General features: G+C 36.6%; 1 protein-coding gene across 1 annotated transcript; it reads right to left on the bottom strand.

Moving 5' to 3' along the window:
- Window positions 1–6,250: 6,250 nt before the first annotated feature.
- Window positions 6,251–11,288, bottom strand: LOC131875996 (uncharacterized). The gene is made up of 2 exons (XM_059220752.1): window positions 10,082–11,288; window positions 6,251–6,956 (listed from the first exon to the last, which is right to left on the bottom strand). The coding sequence occupies exons 1-2, from the start codon at window positions 11,286–11,288 to the stop codon at window positions 6,847–6,849; spliced, it is 1,317 nt and encodes a 438-aa protein (XP_059076735.1). The 3' UTR covers window positions 6,251–6,846.
- Window positions 11,289–25,942: the final 14,654 nt, after the last annotated feature.

The raw sequence follows: 25,942 nt of genomic DNA, 5'->3' as shown, positions 1-25,942 counted from the left end.
GCAAGAGGAAGAATGCCTTGTTGTTGAGGTTGATTTTATGTGAGCTCTAGTTGGATGATTGTGCCTCACTATTGAGTATTGTATATGTATATTGTTGAGTAGATTATGTATGCCCTACTCTTGCTTATTTTTGTGCTTTTGGTGGTTGATTCTCTTGAGTTGCATGTTGGCATTATATCCCTTGTTATGCTTGTAATTTGTATCAATGATGTTGTTATTATGAAAATATATCAATGAGAGCTTTCATGATATTGTGATTTATGTTTCACCCTAAGGTCTTGGTCCATGGTTAGGGGGAGTGGGCTCTTGCATGTGTCTGACCAAGGTCATGAGCAATAGGCTTCTAAGATGTTCCATATAAGGATGCTTAGGGTCTAGACCTGTCATGGAACCACATGGAGAGTTTTTCTTTAATTTGCAAGTGATAACCATAATAATTAATTAGTGGGTTGGGTAATTAGGACTCACCTAATAAGATAATAAATTGGTTTTGTGGCTCCACCTCATGGCCCTTGAGTAGAGACATGAGATGAGCTTGGGAATACTATAGAAGTGGTAAACCGAACTCCCTTGATTGGCTCCAAGGTTGAGACGGTTCCACGTGTCTATCAGGGTGTGTCTTGGCCCCTTCTATGTGAGGATAGATTGTGATGACACTCTTTCCCTACATGTGTTTGTAATCCTTATGCCTTGATTGTTGATACGCCTCTAAGAGTTTATTGCTTTTGATTTATCCTTGTGATGTGGTATGGCTTATTGTTATATGAGTGTTTACCTTTTGTGGATGTCATGTTGAGTCCCTTGGTTGTTAGTTGTCAGCCTAGGTCTAGAGTGTGAGTTGGAACCTCATGTCATCTCCTAGCACGGGGGGTGGTTCCACATGGTTCCACATGGTCAAGTGGTTTGATGCCTTCTTCCATTGGGATGTTTTTCGTAGGATGCTAGTGCATGTGGCTATGGATTTATATCTTCTCTTCATGTGGATGGATTCTTGGAATGTAATCTATGTAATCGATATTGAAATCATGTATTTTTTTATCATGAGAAAGATGTAATTATAAAGAAAGATTATGTAACTAGTATCTTGTGATCATATGTAATAAGACTTGTAGTAGGTTGAGATCATGATGAGTGGTAATAGATTATGATTGTTGTAAATGGATACATTACGAATGTGATTTTAGATTGGAAAGGAATTAAATGATCAAGTAATGTGATTGGATTATCTTGTGTCTATCTATGGTTAGTAGTGGGAATGTTAAATGATCGTGAATGTCTATGAGTGAAAGCACTAAATTGAAAAGATGTTATTCCTTATATTGGTTATCTTTAGAATATGAATATGAATGAGCAGCTTGTAGGTTATATGGTTGCCCTTAAAGGAAATGAAGTAGATGATACTTTATGTGGAAAGGAAGATATTTTCATGCTAGGTGGTTTTTAAAAAGGGAATTAGGAACATTTGATCTAGTTCCTTAAAATGAATCCAAGAGTTAATGGGGATACATGTAGGTTTGCATTCGATAGTTCATAATTCTCATATTAGGAAGGAAGTAACTGATTGAGAACTAAATGTCATGGATGATAGTGGTATCATAAATATGGATGTGCTTATATGTTAATGTTAGTTAAGTAATGACGTTGAAGTACCCTAGGGAATTGATAGTTGAGTAATGTTATTTTGCTTGTGTAATATGTTGTAATGATATGGTTACGTCTAAGATGTTTATGCATTCTTGTAGATGATGATTAATGCATATGAGTATTGGTAGTTTAATATGTTGCATTGGTATATGTATTAAAAAAAATTATCTCTATTTGTTAGTTGGATTAGTTATTTTCTCTAGGGTATTTTGGCAGACATTACATGGTGAAACTACACATAAAATTAGAAACGTCTCTTCTTCCTCCACCAAATGAAAGCATGCTATTTTAGAATGATTCATATTTTAGAAAGATTCTCTTACATATATTATTAACTAAACATCCTCATTGATCTTCTTCTAGTCCACAAATACTCCCTTTATTCAAGCTCTTTCTATATTGGCAAATGTGCATACCCCATAATTGTCATACTTGCAATCATCAACTTCCAAGACAATAAGTAATATTTACAAATTTCCAACTACAAAGAAATTAATTATATCAAATGTTACAATTTTAAGGTGTATGCCACATAATGCAAAGAGAAAAAAATGTTCATTTTATGTTTCCATTGGATATGGAATTTTTTCTAATTTTGGGTTTTAACATTTAGTATTATAGTTTGAATATTGAATGCTTTAAAAATCCTTCCATTTGCATTCAAGCAAGATGAGTAATGTGGGAGTACATGGTCTCTTTAGCCAAAAAAATTACAAAATGGTGGTACAAAGTTTGATGTTTGAAAAGAGGGGCTCCCTTTGAACTCTATTCAAATCAAAATGTGGTTCCTGAATAGTCACTGATGGTTCAACAAGTTGTTTCCCAAGCAACACATCAAAAATAAAGTTAAGGGCATGCTATCACCCACAAGATATCTTCAGAGGTATTGAGAAAAGATGTCACCCTAATAAAGCCTCTAGTTATCAAAAAGGAAATACCTTGGAGGGTAAGGAGATAAGTTGTTTCTCTAATAAGGCTTTAAATTGTTGGCCAGGAAATAACTTGGATGATAAAGAGGTTTCCCTATTAAGAACTTGAGATACTCCTTCAACAATATTGTATTAGACAATCATTTTCCCTAAGGATGTCTGTCATGCCTGTAATGCCCCGCCAGGAACCCTAAAGGATAGCAACACAATAAGGCAACTAAAAGGCGCAATAAATTTTTTTTTAAGATTAAGGGAAATAAACATAACCTTGCTCATAATTAACATAAGCGGAAGACTAACATTACATCCTAAAGGGTTACCAACGAAGATTACTTCAAAATAAAAACCACATCGCAATATTAATCCAATCTTCCATTTAAATTAAGGAAAGCCAATAAAGATAAAATAATTCATATTCATAAATTGATTTTCAAAAGATAGGCTTACAGTATTACAACATACATACTTCCAAAGATTCATTTATACAAATAGGAAAGATAACTGAAACAATATACATCCCATGACTTAAATTACAATATTCCATAAAATTACATGGCTTCCATAGAACAATAAATTACAATTTTACAAGTTGTTGATACAATGACCATACGGCCTCAAAGTACAAAATCAAGAATATAAGTGCTACAAGAAGCACGAACCAAGATGCACCGGCGAAGCCAATCCTCGCGTGAAGGTAGGAACAAGGCACCCGATGGGAAGTGGCACTACCACCCGACCATGTGATCCCAAAATGGAACCACTCCACCGTGCTAGGAGATAGCAGACGACCCTCAAGCAAGCAAGAAAAGAACAACAGTACTCATGACTCCGCAGTACACAAGTGACTCGACTCACAAAACACTAGCGACCCTAGAGAGAGAGAGTGTCATCACATGGCTTAACATGGTTACCCTAGGAAGGTCTCCATAGGTCCCGGCCCCCATCATGGGTTATCCTGGTAACCTCTCCCGAACCCCCGGCTCCATCTAAGCATCATGCGGACCCTACCATCCTTTCGTGAAGACAAGGTGGTAGGTTTGCCATTCCAGGCCTTCCCAAACACCTTGAGCCTATACAAGCACTCAACCGTGTACGGGGTGTATTATCTTAATTAAATTAATAACTACCCACCCCCTAAACAATTATTAGGTTATCACTTAATAGCTGACTTTCGAGGGGTTATCCTGCCATCCACTTTGGGTGCGGCCCCCGCCCGAAAGCCACTCTCTCTACTAGGTCACTAACTGGATAGGGCTAACTATGAGAACTCTATGGTGGACTACAACCATAAATTATCCAGACATGACGCAGGTGTAGGACTCACAGTCACAAACCCAGAGTTAACCTTAAGGGACATATCACATAAAAGCCCACTTCCTCAAGGTTTGAACAACGACACCTGACCAAGGGCAAACATCGACAACATAATGACCATTTTAAACATAATGCGACGACATTAAAACGACTAGACTGCAATGATAAAAACACTACAAACAATCTTTCTTTGAGCAGTCAATCATTTAAATCAAATTGAACAAATGTATACAAGCTACTATAAAATAATTCCACAATAACATCTATTTGACGAATACAATCCTCATACAACTATTTTATAATACTTGGATAACAACACCAATATTAAATTTAATCCGACTTTCCTTAATCCCAACATTACCACTAACTTCTAAATCATTTGATTATATTTTCACGATACTAATCAATTAATCCCCATTACTAAATCAAAAGAATTACTCATTAATCTTAACACCATCGTAAACTATATTTAACACATTATTATTATTTAATATTAAATAATAACATATTGTTATTATTGTTAAAATAACAATATATTATTGCTTAATACTAAAACGAATAACGCGCAAAGAATTTATATATAAAAAAAAAACTTTAACATATTGTTGTTATTTAATATTACATGGTAACATATTATTATTATTTTTTTATAAAATAACAATATGTTATCATATAATATTAAATTTACCATAAAACTAACCATATTACTAACCACTAACTTAACTTTTAACATTTTCGTTTTTTTTTAAATCTAACAAAAAAAAACATTAAAAAAATAATTTTTTTGAACCCCCGTGGGCCCCCACGAACCCACAGGCAGCAAGCGCTGCCTTTCCCAAACTGGGAAATGCAGCGAACTGCATTCCCAGTCTGGGGAAAGCAGCGTTGCTGCCTTTTCCCACGCTGGGGATGGCAGCTCGCACAGCCAAGGGAAGGGAAAGGGGGGTGCGTGGCTGGGTCGAGCCCAGCTCCCCGCCACCGCCCCCAACACAATTTAAATTTTAAATTTAACAAATTAAATTTAATTAATTTAACAGTTAAAAAAAAACCATAACAATAAAAAACGACAGGGGATTAAATGGAACAAAAATTCAAAACACAGACAGAGGTGAAAACCTCTGTTAATCCCAATAAATAAATTTAAACTCCCAGCCATCAAGTTTATCAACATACCCATAATTAAATTTAACTTAAAAGGAGTCATAATTTTTACCAGCACTCACCAATTTTCTGAGACAAAACAGGGGCATTCATATTTCATTCAAATTTGCCCAGTTTGTTCTAAAAGTTTAATTAAATGAGAATAGACTAAATCCCCAAACCCCAATTGAAGCTATTTGTTCAAATCAAGCATAAACAAGGAGTTTTAACTCATAACTATCATTTCTAAAACTGGAAATATTTAGGGAAAGAGATTTTATGAATGCTTGGCAAAATTTTGCCAGCATAACACTACCAAAATCCATCAAATTTCTAATTACAAACAGCATGATAAACTAAGAAATTTCTTGCATAGCAAAGATGAAACATTAAGAATTCAGTTAAGGAAGCTTCATGGGAGAAATTAAGTTTAAATTTGATAACCAAAATAGTTGAATTCTTCCTCCAAACCCATAACAAGCAAACACTTCAAGATTTTAAAACAACTAACAGCAAGAGGAAGGAAAGCAATGATTTTTTTGTTGCAATAAGCAAGGATTCAACCAACCTTTGATCTCCAAGCAAGAATCCCAACTGGTTCACACCCAAATCCTCCCTTCAAGCCAATTTTCCAAAATTCCTTTCTCCTCCTCCAAAATAAGCATAACCCCCAAAATCTCCTCCAAAATGGCTTAGAAGAAAAATCTCTTAACCTAATTTTCTAGGTTGCCCAAAATTTCTATTAAAAAAAAATATTAAAATTCCCCATTGACTTTCTTTTCTTTTTCTATTTTCCTTTTTTTTTTCAAATTTCTCAAAACAATAAATGAAAAATTCTCTTTTTGAAAATTACATTTTCATAAGTATCAACTTAATCAATTTTTTTTTCTTTACTAAATAAGAAAGCAATGAGTTAACTTAATTGAATATATTTAAAAGCAATTAACTAATCTATTCCATTTCTTTCGTTGGATCTAAACACGATTTCTTTTCCAATAAGCAACTAACAGTTAAAATTTAATAACTAGTCAATTTCGCTTGATTCAAAACATAAGGCATAAAAGGAATGAATCGCTCAAGTCAACAATAATGACAACTTAAACTTAAATAATTAACCGAACCACCGAAGCACGCAAATCGAGGAAAAGTAAAAAGACTCGAAATTCAGACAGAGGGGATGAACGACCGACTGACGGCACTCACAATAACAGACTGAGGTGAGGACTAGGGTCAAAAGCTATCTCCTCCACTCCCATCGGACATATAAGGCACGCTCAGACCTGTGAAGCCAGGTGGAGACGATACCCCGTACCTACCCGGTACTTGTACCTGCAATATCCTGCATCACCGAAGCACACATACATGCATATAGATATAGAATACACGGCACGCACACCGATGAAGGAGAATCGCGACGTTCCCTGTCTCACCGAAACGAGTGAAGGAAAATCGTCCCCTTGCATCCAATACAGTAGCAAACACGCAACATATATATGACACATCAACTAGATAAAGTAAAATGTCAGTACGAGCAATAATCCACGAAACACTAGAAATCACCAATACTGAAATACTGAAAGTAACTCATGCATCCAATATCCAGATAAACATGATATAATATCAAATATGTCTGCAAAATGACGAGCAATCAAGTGCCAACTGAAAAGTAAACTGAAACACAAAATCAGTCTAATAAGTCCGATCAAAACGGGGTACTACATTCTCCCCCACAAAACTAGGCTTACTCCTGGAAGCCTAAAACAGATAAGGATAGAGCTCTCTCATCTTCGCTGCATCCTCCCATGTCGCCGAGGTCTCATCATTTGGGTCCCATAGGACCCTTACCTGGTCGATGGTGCGTCCCCTGAGGGTCAAATCCCGACGCTGAAGAATGCGCACGGGCTCCATAGAAAGCTGCCCGTCCTCGACCTGCAAAGCGTTCCAATCAAGAACATGAGTCACATCTGGGTGATAAGGCCGAAGAACTGAAACATGAAAGACATCGTGGATGCGGGATAGACTCGGTGGCAAAGCAAGACGGTAGGCAACAGGTCCTATCCTCTCAAGGATCTCAAACGGGCCAACAAAACGAGGCGCCAACTTAGAACCCTTTCCATAACGGATCGGACTCTTACGCGGACGCACTCTCAAGAATACACGGTCGCCAACAGAAAACTGACGATCTACCCTGTGAGCATCTGCATACTTCTTCTGCCTATCCTGTGCAGCTACCAAATGCTCACGAATCCGCTCTACCTGCTGCTCCATCTCTCGAAGGATATCCGGGCCTATGAGCACCCTGTCCTCTAACCGATCCCAACTCAACGGAGTACGGCAAGGACGACCATACAAAGCCTGAAAGGGTGACATACCTATGGAGCTATGATATCCGTTGTTATAAGCAAACTCCACAAGATAAATATAATCCTCCCAACGCGACTGCTGGTCCATAACATACATGCGAAGCATGTCCTCTAAAACCTGATTCACACGCTCAGTCTGACCATCCGTCTCTGGGTGATAAGCTGAACTAAAGTTCAACTGAGTTCCCAAAGCATGCTGAAGTGAGGTCCACAATGCTGAGGTAAAGACTGGATCTCTATCCGAGATTATCCGCCTCGGAATCCCATGCAATCTCACCACATCTTCCAAGAAGACACGAGCCACCACTGCTGCTGTATAGGAAGCTCAGATAGGAACAAAATGAGCAACCTTTGTCAACCTGTCAACAATGACCATGATGGCATCATGACGACGTGAAGAAACAGGCAACCCAACAATGAAATCCATGGAAATGATGTCCCATTTCCAATCCGGTACTAAATTAGGCTGTAAAAGCCCTGCTGGGTGCTGATGCTCCGCCTTCACTCGCTGACATTCCAAACACTTCGACACAAAATCGGCAATGTCACGCTTCATACCAGCCCAATGATAAATCTGTCTAAGATCTGCATGCATCTTCTTGACACCTGGGTGTGCCGAATAAGGTGCACGATGGGCCTCAGTCATGATCAAAGTGCGAAGACCCTCCAAAGGAGGTACATAGATCCGACCAAGATGACGTAGAATGCCATCCGCCTCAAGACTATACCCAGCGAATCTACCCTCTACGGGCCTTCCGGACTCCAACACGGCTCTAACATCCTGATACCAAGAGTCCTGAGGAAGAACTCCAAGAATTCTCTGTCTCAAGTCCACTCCAAGGGACAAAGCTGAGACTTCATGCCGCCTACGACTCAAGGCATCAGCCACTACATTCTCCTTCCCCTGAATATATCGAACCTCAAAATCATACTCGCAGAGGAATTCCATCCACCTTCGCTGTCGAGCATTCAAGTTCGGCTGCGTGAAGATATATTGCAAACTGCGGTGATCACTATGCAGCTCAAACCGACGCCCTAACAGAAAGTGACGCCACCTAACCAACGCATGCACTACAGCTGCCAACTCCAAATCATGAACTGGATAGTTCAACTCGTGGTCCTTGAGTTTGCGAGACTCATAGGCAACCACACGTCCATCCTGCATAAGCACCGCACCTATACCTTCTAAAGAGGCATCTGTGCATACCATAAACTCTCTGGATGGATCAGGGACTGCCAAAATCGGAGCACTGACAAGGAGTTCCTTCAAGGCACGAAACGCTGACTCACACTGCTCTGCCCAAACAAACTTCTTCCCTTTCCTCTGAAGAGAAGTAATCGGGTGACCTATACGGGAAAAATCCTTAACAAAACGGCGGTAATATCCGGCCAATCCCATAAAGCTCCGAACCTCTGAAACATTGGTCGGTGCTGGCCAATCCACGATGGCTTGGATCTTCGAAGGATCCACAGATACACCCTCTCCTGAAACCACATGACCAAGATATTTCACCTCAGTCTGGAAGAAATCACACTTCGCCAAATTGGCATAAAGCTGATTCTCCCTCAAACACTGCAAAACTAGACGCAAGTGACCCTCATGCTCTTCCATAGATCTGGAATAAATCAATATATCATCCAAGAACACAAGGACAAAATGATCCAGGTATGCACGGAAAACCCCATTCATGAGGCACATGAAAACTGAAGGCGCGTTTGTCAACCCAAATGGTACTACTGTGAACTCATAGTGACCATAACGAGTGCGAAACGATGTCTTATGAATGTCTGCATCATGAATGCGCAACTGATGGTACCCGGATTTCAGATCAATCTTAGAGAACACCACGGCTCCCTTCACCTGATCGAAAAGATCGTCAATACGAGGCAATGGATATCGATTCCGGATGGTTACCTTATTCAGCTGTCGGTAATCAATGCATAACCGAAGAGAACCATCTTTCTTCTTTACGAAGATAACAGGCGCACCCCAAGGAGAGACACTAGGACGAATGAATCCCTTGGCCAACAATTCTTCCACCTGCAACTTCAACTCACTCAACTCCTGAGTAGTCATCCGATATGGAGCTCTCGAAATAGGTTCTGCACCAGGAACCAAATCAATGCGGAAATCTATGTCTCGCTTCGGAGGCATACCAGGAATCTCCAAAGGAAACACATCAGCAAACTCTCGAAGAATAGGGTGACCATTAAGAGCGATTTCTCGACTCTCTCCCTCATCCATATCCTCAAGAGTTACTGCAAAAAGCTGACATCCTCTACGCATACACCACTTAAGTTGCATAGCGGAAATCATACGTAAGGATATCGATCTCTGAACTCCAACGATCCCCACTTTCCTGCCATGGTCATCTAAACACTCTACTGTCTTCTGACGACAGTCCACATGAGCACTGTGGGATGATAACCAATCCATCCCCAACACTACTCCATAGGATCCCAAAGGAATGACACGAAGGTCAACAGAAGTCACAAAGGGACCTAGATCCAACTCACAACTAGGAACAAAGGCATCTACGACCACGCGCACCCCGGTAGCCAACTCTACCTGCCACCTATCCGCCTGCTTAGCAGACGTGAGTCCACACCGCTCCACAATGGATGAAGAAATAAAAGAATCCGATGCATCGGAGTCAAAAAGCACTGAGATAGGGATACCACACAACACACCTGCGGCCTCAATAACTGTCCCCTGATGCTCAGCCTGGCGGTTATCAACCGCTGCAAACACTCTGTGGGTCCTACCGGCATCCCCTACTGTAGGCTCTGATGCAACTGGCCCCTGATTCCCTGTCTGGTGGATACGCTGAGGACACTGCACGGCTATATGACCATACTGCCCACAAGAGTAGCAAGCTCCTCTACCAGGTCCTCTACCTCCAGTCGGCCCACTGGACTGCTGAAAGCTTCCCCTACTAGGGGCCTGTGATGCACTCTGAGAAGACTGTCCTGGAAAACCCTGTTTGCTTCTCCGCCAGTTCCTGTTTCTTCTATGAGGAGGGTTGCCACCCTGCTGGCCCTGAGACTGTTTCGGTTTCTGCTGCTGCGGTTGCTGTTGCGGCTGCTGCTGCTGTCCACCCTTAGCGGGTGCCTGAGGAGTCCTGAATGGTGCCGCTGACTGGGACTGATTCCCACGAGCTCTGTTCCCACTGGAAGGAACACTCCCTATCTGAACTCCTGCCTGTCCACCATGTGCACGGATGAGGTTCTGCTCAACCAATCTGGCTTTCGCCACCGCTGCCTCCACTGAAACTGGCTCAAAAACTCTAACCCCTCCACTAATGCGGTCGTTAAGACCTCTCAAGAAATGCTGTACGAGCATAGCCTCATCGTTGCCAATCCCGGCATACTGCTTCAGCTCATAGAATCTATGCTCGAACTGGTCAACTGACATACCAAACTGTCGCAATGAATAGAACTCATCTGCCCGAGTCTGTCTCCACTGCGGTGAAAGAAACCGTGCTCTGAACCTCTCTAAGAAGATCTCCCAAGAAACAGTATTGATATTCAGACCAATCTTCTCTTCCTCTAACTTCCACCATATAGAAGCAAAATCATCGAGACGCATGATCGCACATCTCGCTCGGGTGTTGCTACTGTATGGAAACATAGCGAAACACCTATCCAAACTAATCAACCAAGTCTCTGCCTCGAGACCTGTGCCTCGGCCATCGAAGAAAGGAGGGTTGGTCCTCAAAAGATCCTTGATGTGACTCGAGGGAGCTGAATCATGACCAACAGGAACCTCTCTCCTCCTAGGAGACCTCTCTCTCTCTCTCTCCTCTGAAACATGCTGATACGACTCCCCAACCTGAGCATGGATGGGCTGCTCAACTTCAGGCCTGGGGCCTAGCCTAGCTAGAACTTCCTGAAACATCTGCCTCAACTCCTCCCTTTCGGGAACCGGCTCTTCCACATGCGGTAACTCCTGATGCACTGACTGTTCCTGATCCACACTCACATGAGTAGGAGGTGGTGAAGGACTATGGCGGTCTGAACCTCGGCCTCGTCTCCCACCTCTACCTCTATTGCGGCCACCAACACGGCCGACACCCCTAGCTTTCCTAACCATGACCAAAACTGCAAAAGAGAAAACGGTTCAGATCAATGACAAGGATATAGCAAGGGAAATCCAAACACTAAGATCTACACACAAGGTCAAACTGAATGGGCTCACTACAATCCCAGAGTACCCAATGTTGAAACATGGGCTCTGATACCAAATGTAATGCCCCGCCAGGAACCCTAAAGGATAGCAACACAATAAGGCAACTAAAAGGCGCAATAAATTTTTTTTTAAGATTAAGGGAAATAAACATAACCTTGCTCATAATTAACATAAGCGGAAGACTAACATTACATCCTAAAGGGTTACCAACGAAGATTACTTCAAAATAAAAACCACATCGCAATATTAATCCAATCTTCCATTTAAATTAAGGAAAGCCAATAAAGATAAAATAATTCATATTCATAAATTGATTTTCAAAAGATAGGCTTACAGTATTACAACATACATACTTCCAAAGATTCATTTATACAAATAGGAAAGATAACTGAAACAATATACATCCCATGACTTAAATTACAATATTCCATAAAATTACATGGCTTCCATAGAACAATAAATTACAATTTTACAAGTTGTTGATACAATGACCATACGGCCTCAAAGTACAAAATCAAGAATATAAGTGCTACAAGAAGCACGAACCAAGATGCACCGGCGAAGCCAATCCTCGCGTGAAGGTAGGAACAAGGCACCCGATGGGAAGTGGCACTACCACCCGACCATGTGATCCCAAAATGGAACCACCCCACCGTGCTAGGAGATAGCAGACGACCCTCAAGCAAGCAAGAAAAGAACAACAGTACTCATGACTCCGCAGTACACAAGTGACTCGACTCACAAAACACTAGCGACCCTAGAGAGAGAGAGTGTCATCACATGGCTTAACATGGTTACCCTAGGAAGGTCTCCATAGGTCCCGGCCCCCATCATGGGTTATCCTGGTAACCTCTCCCGAACCCCCGGCTCCATCTAAGCATCATGCGGACCCTACCATCCTTTCGTGAAGACAAGGTGGTAGGTTTGCCATTCCAGGCCTTCCCAAACACCTTGAGCCTATACAAGCACTCAACCGTGTACGGGGTGTATTATCTTAATTAAATTAATAACTACCCACCCCCTAAACAATTATTAGGTTATCACTTAATAGCTGACTTTCGAGGGGTTATCCTGCCATCCACTTTGGGTGCGGCCCCCGCCCGAAAGCCACTCTCTCTACTAGGTCACTAACTGGATAGGGCTAACTATGAGAACTCTATGGTGGACTACAACCATAAATTATCCAGACATGACGCAGGTGTAGGACTCACAGTCACAAACCCAGAGTTAACCTTAAGGGACATATCACATAAAAGCCCACTTCCTCAAGGTTTGAACAACGACACCTGACCAAGGGCAAACATCGACAACATAATGACCATTTTAAACATAATGCGACGACATTAAAACGACTAGACTGCAATGATAAAAACACTACAAACAATCTTTCTTTGAGCAGTCAATCATTTAAATCAAATTGAACAAATGTATACAAGCTACTATAAAATAATTCCACAATAACATCTATTTGACGAATACAATCCTCATACAACTATTTTATAATACTTGGATAACAACACCAATATTAAATTTAATCCGACTTTCCTTAATCCCAACATTACCACTAACTTCTAAATCATTTGATTATATTTTCACGATACTAATCAATTAATCCCCATTACTAAATCAAAAGAATTACTCATTAATCTTAACACCATCGTAAACTATATTTAACACATTATTATTATTTAATATTAAATAATAACATATTGTTATTATTGTTAAAATAACAATATATTATTGCTTAATACTAAAACGAATAACGCGCAAAGAATTTATATATAAAAAAAAAACTTTAACATATTGTTGTTATTTAATATTACATGGTAACATATTATTATTATTTTTTTATAAAATAACAATATGTTATCATATAATATTAAATTTACCATAAAACTAACCATATTACTAACCACTAACTTAACTTTTAACATTTTCGTTTTTTTTTAAATCTAACAAAAAAAAACATTAAAAAAATAATTTTTTTGAACCCCCGTGGGCCCCCACGAACCCACAGGCAGCAAGCGCTGCCTTTCCCAAACTGGGAAATGCAGCGAACTGCATTCCCAGTCTGGGGAAAGCAGCGTTGCTGCCTTTTCCCACGCTGGGGATGGCAGCTCGCACAGCCAAGGGAAGGGAAAGGGGGGTGCGTGGCTGGGTCGAGCCCAGCTCCCCGCCACCGCCCCCAACACAATTTAAATTTTAAATTTAACAAATTAAATTTAATTAATTTAACAGTTAAAAAAAAACCATAACAATAAAAAACGACAGGGGATTAAATGGAACAAAAATTCAAAACACAGACAGAGGTGAAAACCTCTGTTAATCCCAATAAATAAATTTAAACTCCCAGCCATCAAGTTTATCAACATACCCATAATTAAATTTAACTTAAAAGGAGTCATAATTTTTACCAGCACTCACCAATTTTCTGAGACAAAACAGGGGCATTCATATTTCATTCAAATTTGCCCAGTTTGTTCTAAAAGTTTAATTAAATGAGAATAGACTAAATCCCCAAACCCCAATTGAAGCTATTTGTTCAAATCAAGCATAAACAAGGAGTTTTAACTCATAACTATCATTTCTAAAACTGGAAATATTTAGGGAAAGAGATTTTATGAATGCTTGGCAAAATTTTGCCAGCATAACACTACCAAAATCCATCAAATTTCTAATTACAAACAGCATGATAAACTAAGAAATTTCTTGCATAGCAAAGATGAAACATTAAGAATTCAGTTAAGGAAGCTTCATGGGAGAAATTAAGTTTAAATTTGATAACCAAAATAGTTGAATTCTTCCTCCAAACCCATAACAAGCAAACACTTCAAGATTTTAAAACAACTAACAGCAAGAGGAAGGAAAGCAATGATTTTTTTGTTGCAATAAGCAAGGATTCAACCAACCTTTGATCTCCAAGCAAGAATCCCAACTGGTTCACACCCAAATCCTCCCTTCAAGCCAATTTTCCAAAATTCCTTTCTCCTCCTCCAAAATAAGCATAACCCCCAAAATCTCCTCCAAAATGGCTTAGAAGAAAAATCTCTTAACCTAATTTTCTAGGTTGCCCAAAATTTCTATTAAAAAAAAATATTAAAATTCCCCATTGACTTTCTTTTCTTTTTCTATTTTCCTTTTTTTTTTCAAATTTCTCAAAACAATAAATGAAAAATTCTCTTTTTGAAAATTACATTTTCATAAGTATCAACTTAATCAATTTTTTTTTCTTTACTAAATAAGAAAGCAATGAGTTAACTTAATTGAATATATTTAAAAGCAATTAACTAATCTATTCCATTTCTTTCGTTGGATCTAAACACGATTTCTTTTCCAATAAGCAACTAACAGTTAAAATTTAATAACTAGTCAATTTCGCTTGATTCAAAACATAAGGCATAAAAGGAATGAATCGCTCAAGTCAACAATAATGACAACTTAAACTTAAATAATTAACCGAACCACCGAAGCACGCAAATCGAGGAAAAGTAAAAAGACTCGAAATTCAGACAGAGGGGATGAACGACCGACTGACGGCACTCACAATAACAGACTGAGGTGAGGACTAGGGTCAAAAGCTATCTCCTCCACTCCCATCGGACATATAAGGCACGCTCAGACCTGTGAAGCCAGGTGGAGACGATACCCCGTACCTACCCGGTACTTGTACCTGCAATATCCTGCATCACCGAAGCACACATACATGCATATAGATATAGAATACACGGCACGCACACCGATGAAGGAGAATCGCGACGTTCCCTGTCTCACCGAAACGAGTGAAGGAAAATCGTCCCCTTGCATCCAATACAGTAGCAAACACGCAACATATATATGACACATCAACTAGATAAAGTAAAATGTCAGTACGAGCAATAATCCACGAAACACTAGAAATCACCAATACTGAAATACTGAAAGTAACTCATGCATCCAATATCCAGATAAACATGATATAATATCAAATATGTCTGCAAAATGACGAGCAATCAAGTGCCAACTGAAAAGTAAACTGAAACACAAAATCAGTCTAATAAGTCCGATCAAAACGGGGTACTACAATGCCCAAACTTTTGGGCAAAACACTACCAACAAAAAAAAAAATTAAAAACACTTATTTACATGCAAGCATTGCTTAATTGATTGCGACAACTTAACAATTGTTCCAAACGAAACCTTTTTAAACATTATGAGGAAAATGGGTTTCTAAAGAGAACGATGAATTAAAGTTTAAATAGAAACCTAACGTTTCGGTAAAACTCCTAGACGATAAAATCAAAATATTACTTACGTAACAATTACGATTACCGTAATAATCAAGAGATCAAATCAACTTTATAAGGGTAATATTCAATTCACTCAAATGTCCCTATCTTCAATTATATTTCATAATAATAATTAGATCATCTTCCGCTAAGAAGACATTAATATAATTACTAGATTTGATAATATCCATTATTTACTAAATACCAACACCTATTACTATCTCATTTCATTAATATTACCTAATTGAGCAGATACATTTAAGGTGCCAAACATCATTATGATAATTAAATTATCAAATAAAAGTATCCACATGGGTTAGCTAGGTTCGCAAGACTTAGTCCCTGAATTTTATTATAGAGAAATTATATTGCGCCATTACAATATCTTCTTCAATTAATTATTTTACTATATTGAATCATTCCGTTTAATTATAAAAATAAAACCTCTTAGATCTCTAAAGTGTAATTATATATTTTAAATCAAGTGGTTATATATTACTTTTTCCAAACATCGACTATTTAATATTTTGTATTCAATATTCACATTTCCTCTTGCTTTAAATTCAATTAATAATTCTTCTCAAATATATTTACCCAATAATAATGTTGTAGAGAAATTCATTACTTATTCCATTAAATTCCAACTAGTTTATGGAACCCAAAAATAACTTACGAGATCCATTAAAATTCTTTAGAAAGTAAACTCCAAAATTAAATAGAATTTATACATCCTTATTTAATATACCCATATATTTATTTTGAAACATATATATAATTTAAACACTTAGTAAAATAATTTATCTAAAATTTGCATCTATATATATATATATATATATATATATATAAGGAAGAAGAGATTTTGAAAAGTAGGGTATTTTGATAATATATTTATATTTTTTTTTAGTTAGGGTTTTTGCATGGACGATTTTTAAGGGTATATATATAAACTTTATATATAAAAATAAATATGTTTCCACCCTTAAAAATTGTCCATGCAAAAACCCTAACTAAAAAAAATATATAAATATATTATCAAAATACCCTACTTTTCAAAATCTCTTCTTCCTTCATGCTACCCTAGCCCCACCCGGGCTAGGGTTTAATTCTTATCTTTTTTTTTGCAAGGCACTGGTTTTGCACCAGCGGGCGGCCATGGAGAGTCTTCGGCGAAGGGGGAGGAGGGGCGGAGAGAGAGGAGGGCACCGGCGGCTCCACCCGGACTCCGCTCACTGTGGGTTTCCACAGTGGTGGCATCCACTGTAGTCGCACATAGTGGCGGCCCTTGGGCCGTCCACTGTGGGACACCACAATGGCGCCATCCACTGTGGACGCCCACAGTGGTGGCTCAGACTGAGCCGACCACTATGCTTTGCACAGTGGGTTCAGCGCGTGCCCTAACCACTGTTTTTTTTTTTTTAATTTTGTTTAATTTTTTTTTTTTTGTAGTTTTTTTTTTAAATAAAATTATATATATTTACACGCATATACCTATATTGTATAATAGGTATATTTTTGGGATGATGAACAATAAACATATTTTTATATGTATATAATTTTATTTGTATACTTAAATTTATTTTTGTAGCATAATAAATCTTGGTCTATTATTTTTTTTAGTATAAAAATTATCATAAATTAGTGAAACCACTGTTTTCTTTAAAATTAGTTCCCTTCGATAATTTCTTAGCTGCTAAAGGAAATAATTAGGCCAACTAAATATAGATTTTCTTTCTGTAAAAATAAGAAATTAACAGCATTAGATATACTTAAAACAACATCGTTAGAATTTATTCATTTCCATTAAATCTGATTAATTATAGGATTTATTTCTGCAATAAATAAATGACAGAGTCTAATAATTCTACAGCAACTATCCAAATGATAAGTTTTAATGAAATTATCAGCAACTAAATAAAACTACAATTTATTAATTTCAAACCCTAGAGATGGCTATAAATCTTTGATTTTATTTTCTGCAAATAATTTAAATAACAGATTTTAAATACTGAGTTTTGCATTTCCATACATAGATCTAAAATGTATTATTTACAGCCTATCGCATGCAAGCATATCTAGTCCATTTCTCTTCTAATAAATCGTTTTAAATGCGTAAGGGAAATAACAATCTTCTTTCTTTTCAAGTATCCTATACACACATTTTATTTTATTTTTAAAACATAGGAACCAAATCAAAAATAATCTTTTTCTTTTCTACAATATAACTTAAATGACTATTACAAATATTTAAATCTTTGTCTCCAAGATACTCTTGTCACTTTACAAATAGGTCTCTCATTTCTAATACATGAGGAAAATGATAAATACATATCCAACCACTTTTCTGCAACAACTAATTCCAGCCACATCTACTTGTCTTGCTATTTCTTCTAACAACCTGCAATTATAATCAAAGAGATAACCATGGAGTGCTCACCTCCTAGCCTAGGCTAACTAGTAGCCACCCCCGAGCTCGGAGAACCAAGCCCTAGACAGGTAACACACATGCAAACACAAAAGACAAGGGAAAACACAATCTCAAACACAATCCCAACCTAGGCTACACTGCACCACACATTTGTGATGTCTTTTCAAGGGTGGTAGTGGACCAAGTACTCTGAGGAGACTGCAAGTATGGTAAAACATATAGCCACCCCAGGGCAAACCAAAACATATAGCCACCTCATGGAAAACCAAATACATCAAGTATAACAACCCCACATTCCTTATGCCCCCCAAGGCATTCATGCCTTATTTCCCTCCTTATGACCCCCAATGCATAAACAAGCCATGCAGCAAGGGTCACATAAAATCCCTCGTGATCACTCTCATAATGAGAGCCTCTCACTCGACGGTTGTCACTTCTACCACCCACAAGACCATCCTCTCTCCCAAGAGTAGGAGGTCTTGATTACTCCCAAAACACATAAATTGCATAAGCACAAAACACCAAATAAATTTCCAAGGAAAACAAGCCTTTTACACAAGCATTTCTTTCAATACGACATGCAATAAGAAAACATTACAAGAAAGGTGAAACCAACCTTCAACTGCCCAAGGGTATGCTAGTTTTGTTGAGGATGAGCAGCCCACTTCCACCAAACTTTCCTTTCTACACTTAGCCGAATTCTTCATTCCCAAATCTATCTTTTTCCTTTCAAAATTCTTTGTCTCCAAAAAAATGGAGAGTGGGTGATTACCCCCAAAATCTCTCATTCTTGCTTAAGAAGACCCTAGTCAGAGTTCTCACAAGTTTATAAAAACTGAAAAGGAAAGGTAGGAGAGAATGGGAAAGGGAACTCTCATTCAAAAAGGAAGGTTAACAACTTAGTTCAAGCCTTCTAATTTTCAATTTTCGCTCAACTTAGGAAACCCACTTTTTAGGGTGTTTAAAGGGTCACATGGGAGTTGAAACTTGCCTAAAATTACTCCTAACCCTTAGGTATACCTTATGGGCTTTAGGAAACACTCTTAAACTACCCCTAGGTGTCCATTTAACCCCTTTTAAACCCCTCTGAAGTTAATTTTCGGGTCAAACTTAAGTTGACCACCCCCAAAGATTCTCTACCTAAGGCAATTATGGAATCACATTAAATTTAATTGAAAAAGCTATAGTTAAACAATTCCCTCCAAGAGACAAATTTAAAAACTCAAACATAAATCAACACGTGTCAAGTGACACAAAGAAAATATTTTTACAAAATTGCACATGAAATCTTGTCTCTTGTTGGATTTAAATAAATCAAATAAATAACATTTAACACACATGCATCATTTACTATTATGAATAAAATATGACACAAACGGGGTGTTGTCTCTCCAAATAGACAAACCCTGGTTTTACAAACATACATAGGTCTAGGTTTGGTTCTCCATAATATTTCCATGGTCGCATGGATATCTTTTCCTGTGCCACTCAAATACACATTAGTAATTTCCAATAACCTCGTATAATATTAAACACATGAATTAGAATACACATCAAACACTTCGCATACAATTTACATTTGAACAATTCAATATATCTCATATCCAAATAAATCGACATAAGCAATTATCATAATTCTCATAATTTTGATCCACACATAAAACATACATCCTAATTCTATCATCATAGTAAAGTCCTGCAAATCCAATAATGACATACATCATCTCCAATTTATCCTATTCTAGAATCATATAGAGTTCTATATCATAAAGCATATAAATGAAGCATCAACATACATCAATGTTATCCAAATCATGGAATCATATAAGTTTTAAATCTAGATATAGCTGACATGTGTTAGATCAAGATTATCCAATCAGTGGATCTTTAGGATTTCAAATTCATAACACATCCAAATGTACACCACAAGGTGAAATAATTCTATACTTGGTTCATTTACTTTTCTCACCAATCTATCTATCTAACACAGTCCATTCTATTGAATTATATAGCATTTATTAATAGGGTCAAACATGGTCAACTAAGTAAATCAAAGCTTGGTTTGGGGAAGGCCTTACATCCTCCTCCCCTAGAGTTCGACTTACTCCTGGAAGTTGCATGAGTAGAATTATGAAGTAGGGACATAACATTTCCCACAATTTCAATAAGTTGCTCAAAATCTTATCTTGCCTGCAAGAAAGGTGAATTACCAAAATCAACTTATTATTGTAATTAACTTACTATCTTCACAAGGTTAGATTCTTTATTACATTTCCCTTCGATCTTAGGTAGGTGTTTTACAATATTCTATCTTTCAACAATCTTACATTAATGCATCATCCAAACTATATCATTAACACACATCAACTCCCACAATCAGGGTTACACATATTGAATTTCTAGGAGTCCTACTTTGTTTAGGATTTGTTTAAAAGCATGTTATATATTGCAATTGTCATCCATGCTTGCCACTTAAGAAAATTGACATCACACTTACCCACAATGAATCTACTTATTCTACATTCGAGGCACTTCGTTAGGGTGTTAATACACTATTTGCTAAACCGTCCTAGGTGCATAATTTCTTCCAACTTTCTTAGGTGACAAGGAAAAATCAAATTTAGGTTCTTCAATTCCGCCCTTATATAGGGTAGTTTTCTACCACTAGGGATTAAAATGTTTTTATATTTCTAGGCTCCAAGGTTTAAGTTTTATAGGGAGCATTATTCGTCATTTCCAAACATTAAGGTACACAACAATCCCATTCTAAGGGAGTGATGGAAATTATTAATACTTATTTTAGATATCATCCACGCAATCATCTCCATACCCATGCCAAATTTACCAGTCGACAATCATTACTTTCGCAATTCATTAGGTCTAGGTCACACTATTGTTATAAATTTTTCTCTTTCAGATTACTCGCAATTAATTTTACTTAGGAGGATTTTCCTTCCTTTATCTTAATTTGATAAAACACATTCTCTGTTAATTCTTGTGCCTAATTTCACTCCTTACGGTATTCTCTCATGACACACTATCAGTGGTTCAACGAACATGATAGACATTTACACAAATCACATCACTAGGGCTAGTTTATTTATATTTACTTACTAGCCCGTTTCCGACATATCACATCCTTCGATCTCTTTGATCTAAATAAACCATCTTACTGCCTTAATATCCAGTTCCCCTATTATGGTATAACATAAGGATGTCCAACAATTACCAATGTCTAAAGACTCCCATAATTTTCCACGTTCTCCCTTGGCTAACCACATTATTTGGCTCCTTATCTATGTTCTCATAAAATATTTTATACTACCAACTAATTCTCATTAAAGCTTTGGTATTATATTACTGTTATACTATCTTTCCCTAAGCCATTTCCATCTGCACGTTGTTTCATCCATCCCTTATGTTTTTGCATACCTCCACACTTGAGTGCCATAATTTGCAGAGTTTCTTCAATTGTGCCTAATAGTTAAATTGTGTTACATATTGTCTTGTACCTAGCGACCAGCCATAATTGGGTTGGCCCTTTCTCCTTAGGTTTTGAATGAAAACTAGTTACACATTTCTAGATTATGGGATCTTAATACTTTTACACTCCTTGCATTTCAATGGGGATTTTTTTATGATTCCTACATCAACTCTACTCTCTCTTCCATTATTTACTTTCTCCAAGATTATCTTCCCATAAAGGGACTAGTTGAGGTTTTACTTGCTTGTTTCCCCAATTATATAACCGCAGATGAACTTAGGGTTTATTGTAAATACGTGTTTTTACCCAAGAAGTTCATGCCTCCTTTCTCTTTATCTAACTCATCTATAGAATTACTAGGGTTTTCTGATCAAGGAGATTGCCATTCATCACTTTAATTCTAATCTTCAGGGTTATCCTACTCTAGCTTCACTGCATTACTACAAAAAAAAATTGTCTAACAAATGCTTCTAATAAGAAATCTAGCATAACCACATTCTTAAGGTACCTAGTCATTAGGATAGGTTAATGCTTCTATCTGAGATTTGCAAGAGTTCTTTTTAACTCTTCTTCATTTATGTCTCCAATGGCGGCCTTGATCTTATAACCATCATAATTTCATATAGCTTAAAACTTATCTTGAACTGTCTCAACATTATTTATCTTGTTTATTGTGCCTTTATCTTAGGTCTAACTATCTTGCTTGACTTGCCATGTCAAGAACATATCTCGATGGAAGGCATTCTTTTAGTTACCATCAGAGGTATTTTATTGTAGAATTTAACTCCTCATATTTGATTTGATTAGGGCAATTATTGCATTTTATTTTCCAATTGAATGGTAACCCCATAAGTACTAAAGAACTAAATTTCGTTAATAAACACCGAAATTACTTCATATGAATAAATAGTTGAATATTTCGCAGCCTTTGGGGTTTTATTACGCCATAAACCTTATGACTAATAAGTTCAAATTTTTGGGCTCTCAGTGACCCTTGGAACCCCTTGAATTGATATTTGTTGATCTGTTGATTTAGAAGAATTTTCACTTATGTTTCACTTTGTTATATAACAAGTTTCCACCAAGGTGTTATACTTCAATCCATAGTTTGGTTTCACCTAAGTTATGAATGTAGCCCATGTTCACCAGTGTATGAACCTAGGGCTTTGATACCAAAATATCATGCTCAAACTTTTGGGCAAACACTACCAACAAATTTTAAAAAAAAAAACACTTATTTACATGCAAGCATTGCTTAATTAATTGCGACAACTTAACAATTGTTCCAAACGAAACCTTTTTAAACATTATGAGGAAAATGGGTTTCTAAAGAGAATGATGAATTAAAGTTTAAATAGAAACCTAACGTTTCGGTAAAACTCCTAGACGAACGTTTCGGTAAAACTCCTAGACGATAAAATCAAAATATTACTTACGTAACAATTACGATAACCCTAATAATCAAGAGATCAAATCAACTTTATAAGGGTAATATTCAATTCACTCAAATGTCCCTTTCTTCAGTTGCGTTTCATAATAATAATTAGATCATCTTCCACTAAGAAGACAATATAATTACTCTATTTGATAATATCCATTATTTACTAAATACCAACACCTATTACTATCTCATTTCATTAATATTACCTAATTGAGCAAATACATTTAAGGTGCCAAACATCATTATGATAATTAAATTATCAAATAAAAGTATCCACATGGGTTAGCTAGGTTCGCAAGACTTAGTCCCTAAATTTTATTATAGAGAAATTATATTGCACCATTACAATATCTTCTTCAATTAATTATTTTACTATATTGAATCATTCCGTTTAATTATTAAAATAAAACCTCTTAGATCTCTAAAGTGTAATTATATATTTTAAATCAAGTGGTTATATATTACTTTTTCCAAACATCGACTATTTAATATTTTGTATTCAATATTCACATTTCCTCTTGCTTTAAATTCAATTAATAATTCTTCTCAAATATATTTACCCAATAATAATGTTGTAGAGAAATTCATTACTTATTCCATTAAATTCCAACTAGTTTATGGAACCCAAAAATAACTTACGAGATCCATTAAAATTCTTTAGAAAGTAAACTCCAAAATTAAATAGAATTTATACATCCTTATTTAATATACCCATATATTTATTTTGAAACATATATATAATTTAAACACTTAGTAAAATAATTTATCCAAAATTTGCCCCCCTATCCATTCCTATCTTTAAACTAACTAACTAACTATATATATATATATATATATATAAACTTATATATAAAAATAAATATGTTTACACCCTTAAAAATCGTCCATGCAAAAACCCTAACTAAAAAATATATATAAATATATTATCAAAATACCCTACTTTTCAAAATCTCTTCTTCCTTCATGCTACCCTAGCCCCACCCGGGCTAAGGTTTAATCCTTATCTCTTTTTTTGCAAGGCACTGGTTTTGCACCAGCGGGCAGCCATGGAGAGTCTTCAACGAAGGGGGAGGAGGGGCAGAGAGAGCGGAGAGCGCTGGCGGCTCCACCCGGACTCCGCTCACTGTGGGTTTCCACAGTGGCGGCATCCACTATGGTCGCCCACAGTGGCGGCCCTTGGGTCGTCCACTGTGGGATGCCACAATGACATCGTCCACTGTGGACACCCATAGTGGCGGCTCAGGCCGAGCTGACCACTATGCTTTGCACAATGGGTTCGGCCCGTGCCCTAACCACTGTTTTTTTTTTTAAATAAAATTATATATATATATATATATATATATATATACACGCATATACCTATATTTGTATAATAGGTACATTTTTGGGATGATGAACAATAAACATATTTTTATATGTATATAATTTTATTTGTAAACTTAAATTTATTTTTATAGCATAATAAATCTAGGTTTTTTTTTTTTTGAGTATAAAAATTATCATAAATCAGTGAAACCACTATTTTCTTTAAATTTAGTTCCCTTCAATAATTTCTTAGCTGCTAAAGGAAATAATTAGGCTAACTAAATATACATTTTCTTTCTGTAAAAATAAGAAATTAACAGCATTAGATATACTTAGAACAACATCGTTAGAATTTATTCGTTTCCATTAAATCCGATTAACTATGGGATTTATTTCTGCAATAAATAAATGACAGAGTCTGATAATTCTACAGCAACTATCCAAATGACAAATTTTAATGAAATTATCAGCAACTAAATAAAACTACAATTTATTAAATTCAAACCCTAGAGATGGCTATAAAATCTTTGATTTTATTTTTTGCAAATAATTTAAATAACAGATTTTAAATACTGAGTTTTGCATTTCCATACATAGATCTAAAATGTATTATTTCCAGCCTATCGCATGCAAGCATATCTAGTCCATTTCTCTTCTAATAAATCGTTTTAAATGCGTAAGGGAAATAACAATCTTCTTTCTTTTCAAGTATCCTATACACACATTTTTATTTTATTTTATTTTATTTTAAAACATAGGAACCAAATCAAAAATAAGTTTTTTCTTTTCTGCAATATAACTTAAATGACTATTACAAATATTTAAATCTTTGTCTCCAATATACTCTTGTCACTTTACAAATAGGTCTCTCATTTCTAATACATGAGGAAAATGATAAATACATATCCAACCACTTTTCTGCAACACCTAATTCTAGCCATATCTACTTGTCCTGCTATTTCTTCTAACAACCTGCAATTATAATCAAAGAGATGACCAATACTCATGCAATTATAATCATTTTCCCTAAGGATGTCTCAATTAATTACTCATGCAATACTCTGAAAGATAAAAAGTTAAATTAGTGCCCAATATGAGCCTCAAATCTTCACCGAGGTGATATCGTGGAGGGTAGAACCTTTGATTGTTAATAAATTGTGATTGATGTTGAGTTAGCTAAGAACCCTATTGTTCGTATGCAAGAAAAACACATGGATGTGTAGTACATTTTGTTCATAACATTATAGATACTTGAGGGTAATTATAAAATAGGTGAACACTTTGGGAAATGTTTTTCATTCTTTGACAAAACAAATGAGCACAAATAAGTTCTTGTGGTGCAAGATTTCAGTCAAGATATCTTCCCTTTGTAGTGAGTTTGTTTTGGTTATGATTAGCACCTATCATTAAATGTTCAAATGTTGTAAGTTGTGGTCCACCAAA

Source organism: Cryptomeria japonica, chromosome 5 (genome assembly GCF_030272615.1).
Source record: "Cryptomeria japonica chromosome 5, Sugi_1.0, whole genome shotgun sequence".
NCBI classification, from domain to species: Eukaryota; Viridiplantae; Streptophyta; class Pinopsida; order Cupressales; family Cupressaceae; genus Cryptomeria; species Cryptomeria japonica.
This window is presented reverse-complemented; position numbering and strand designations above follow the sequence as displayed.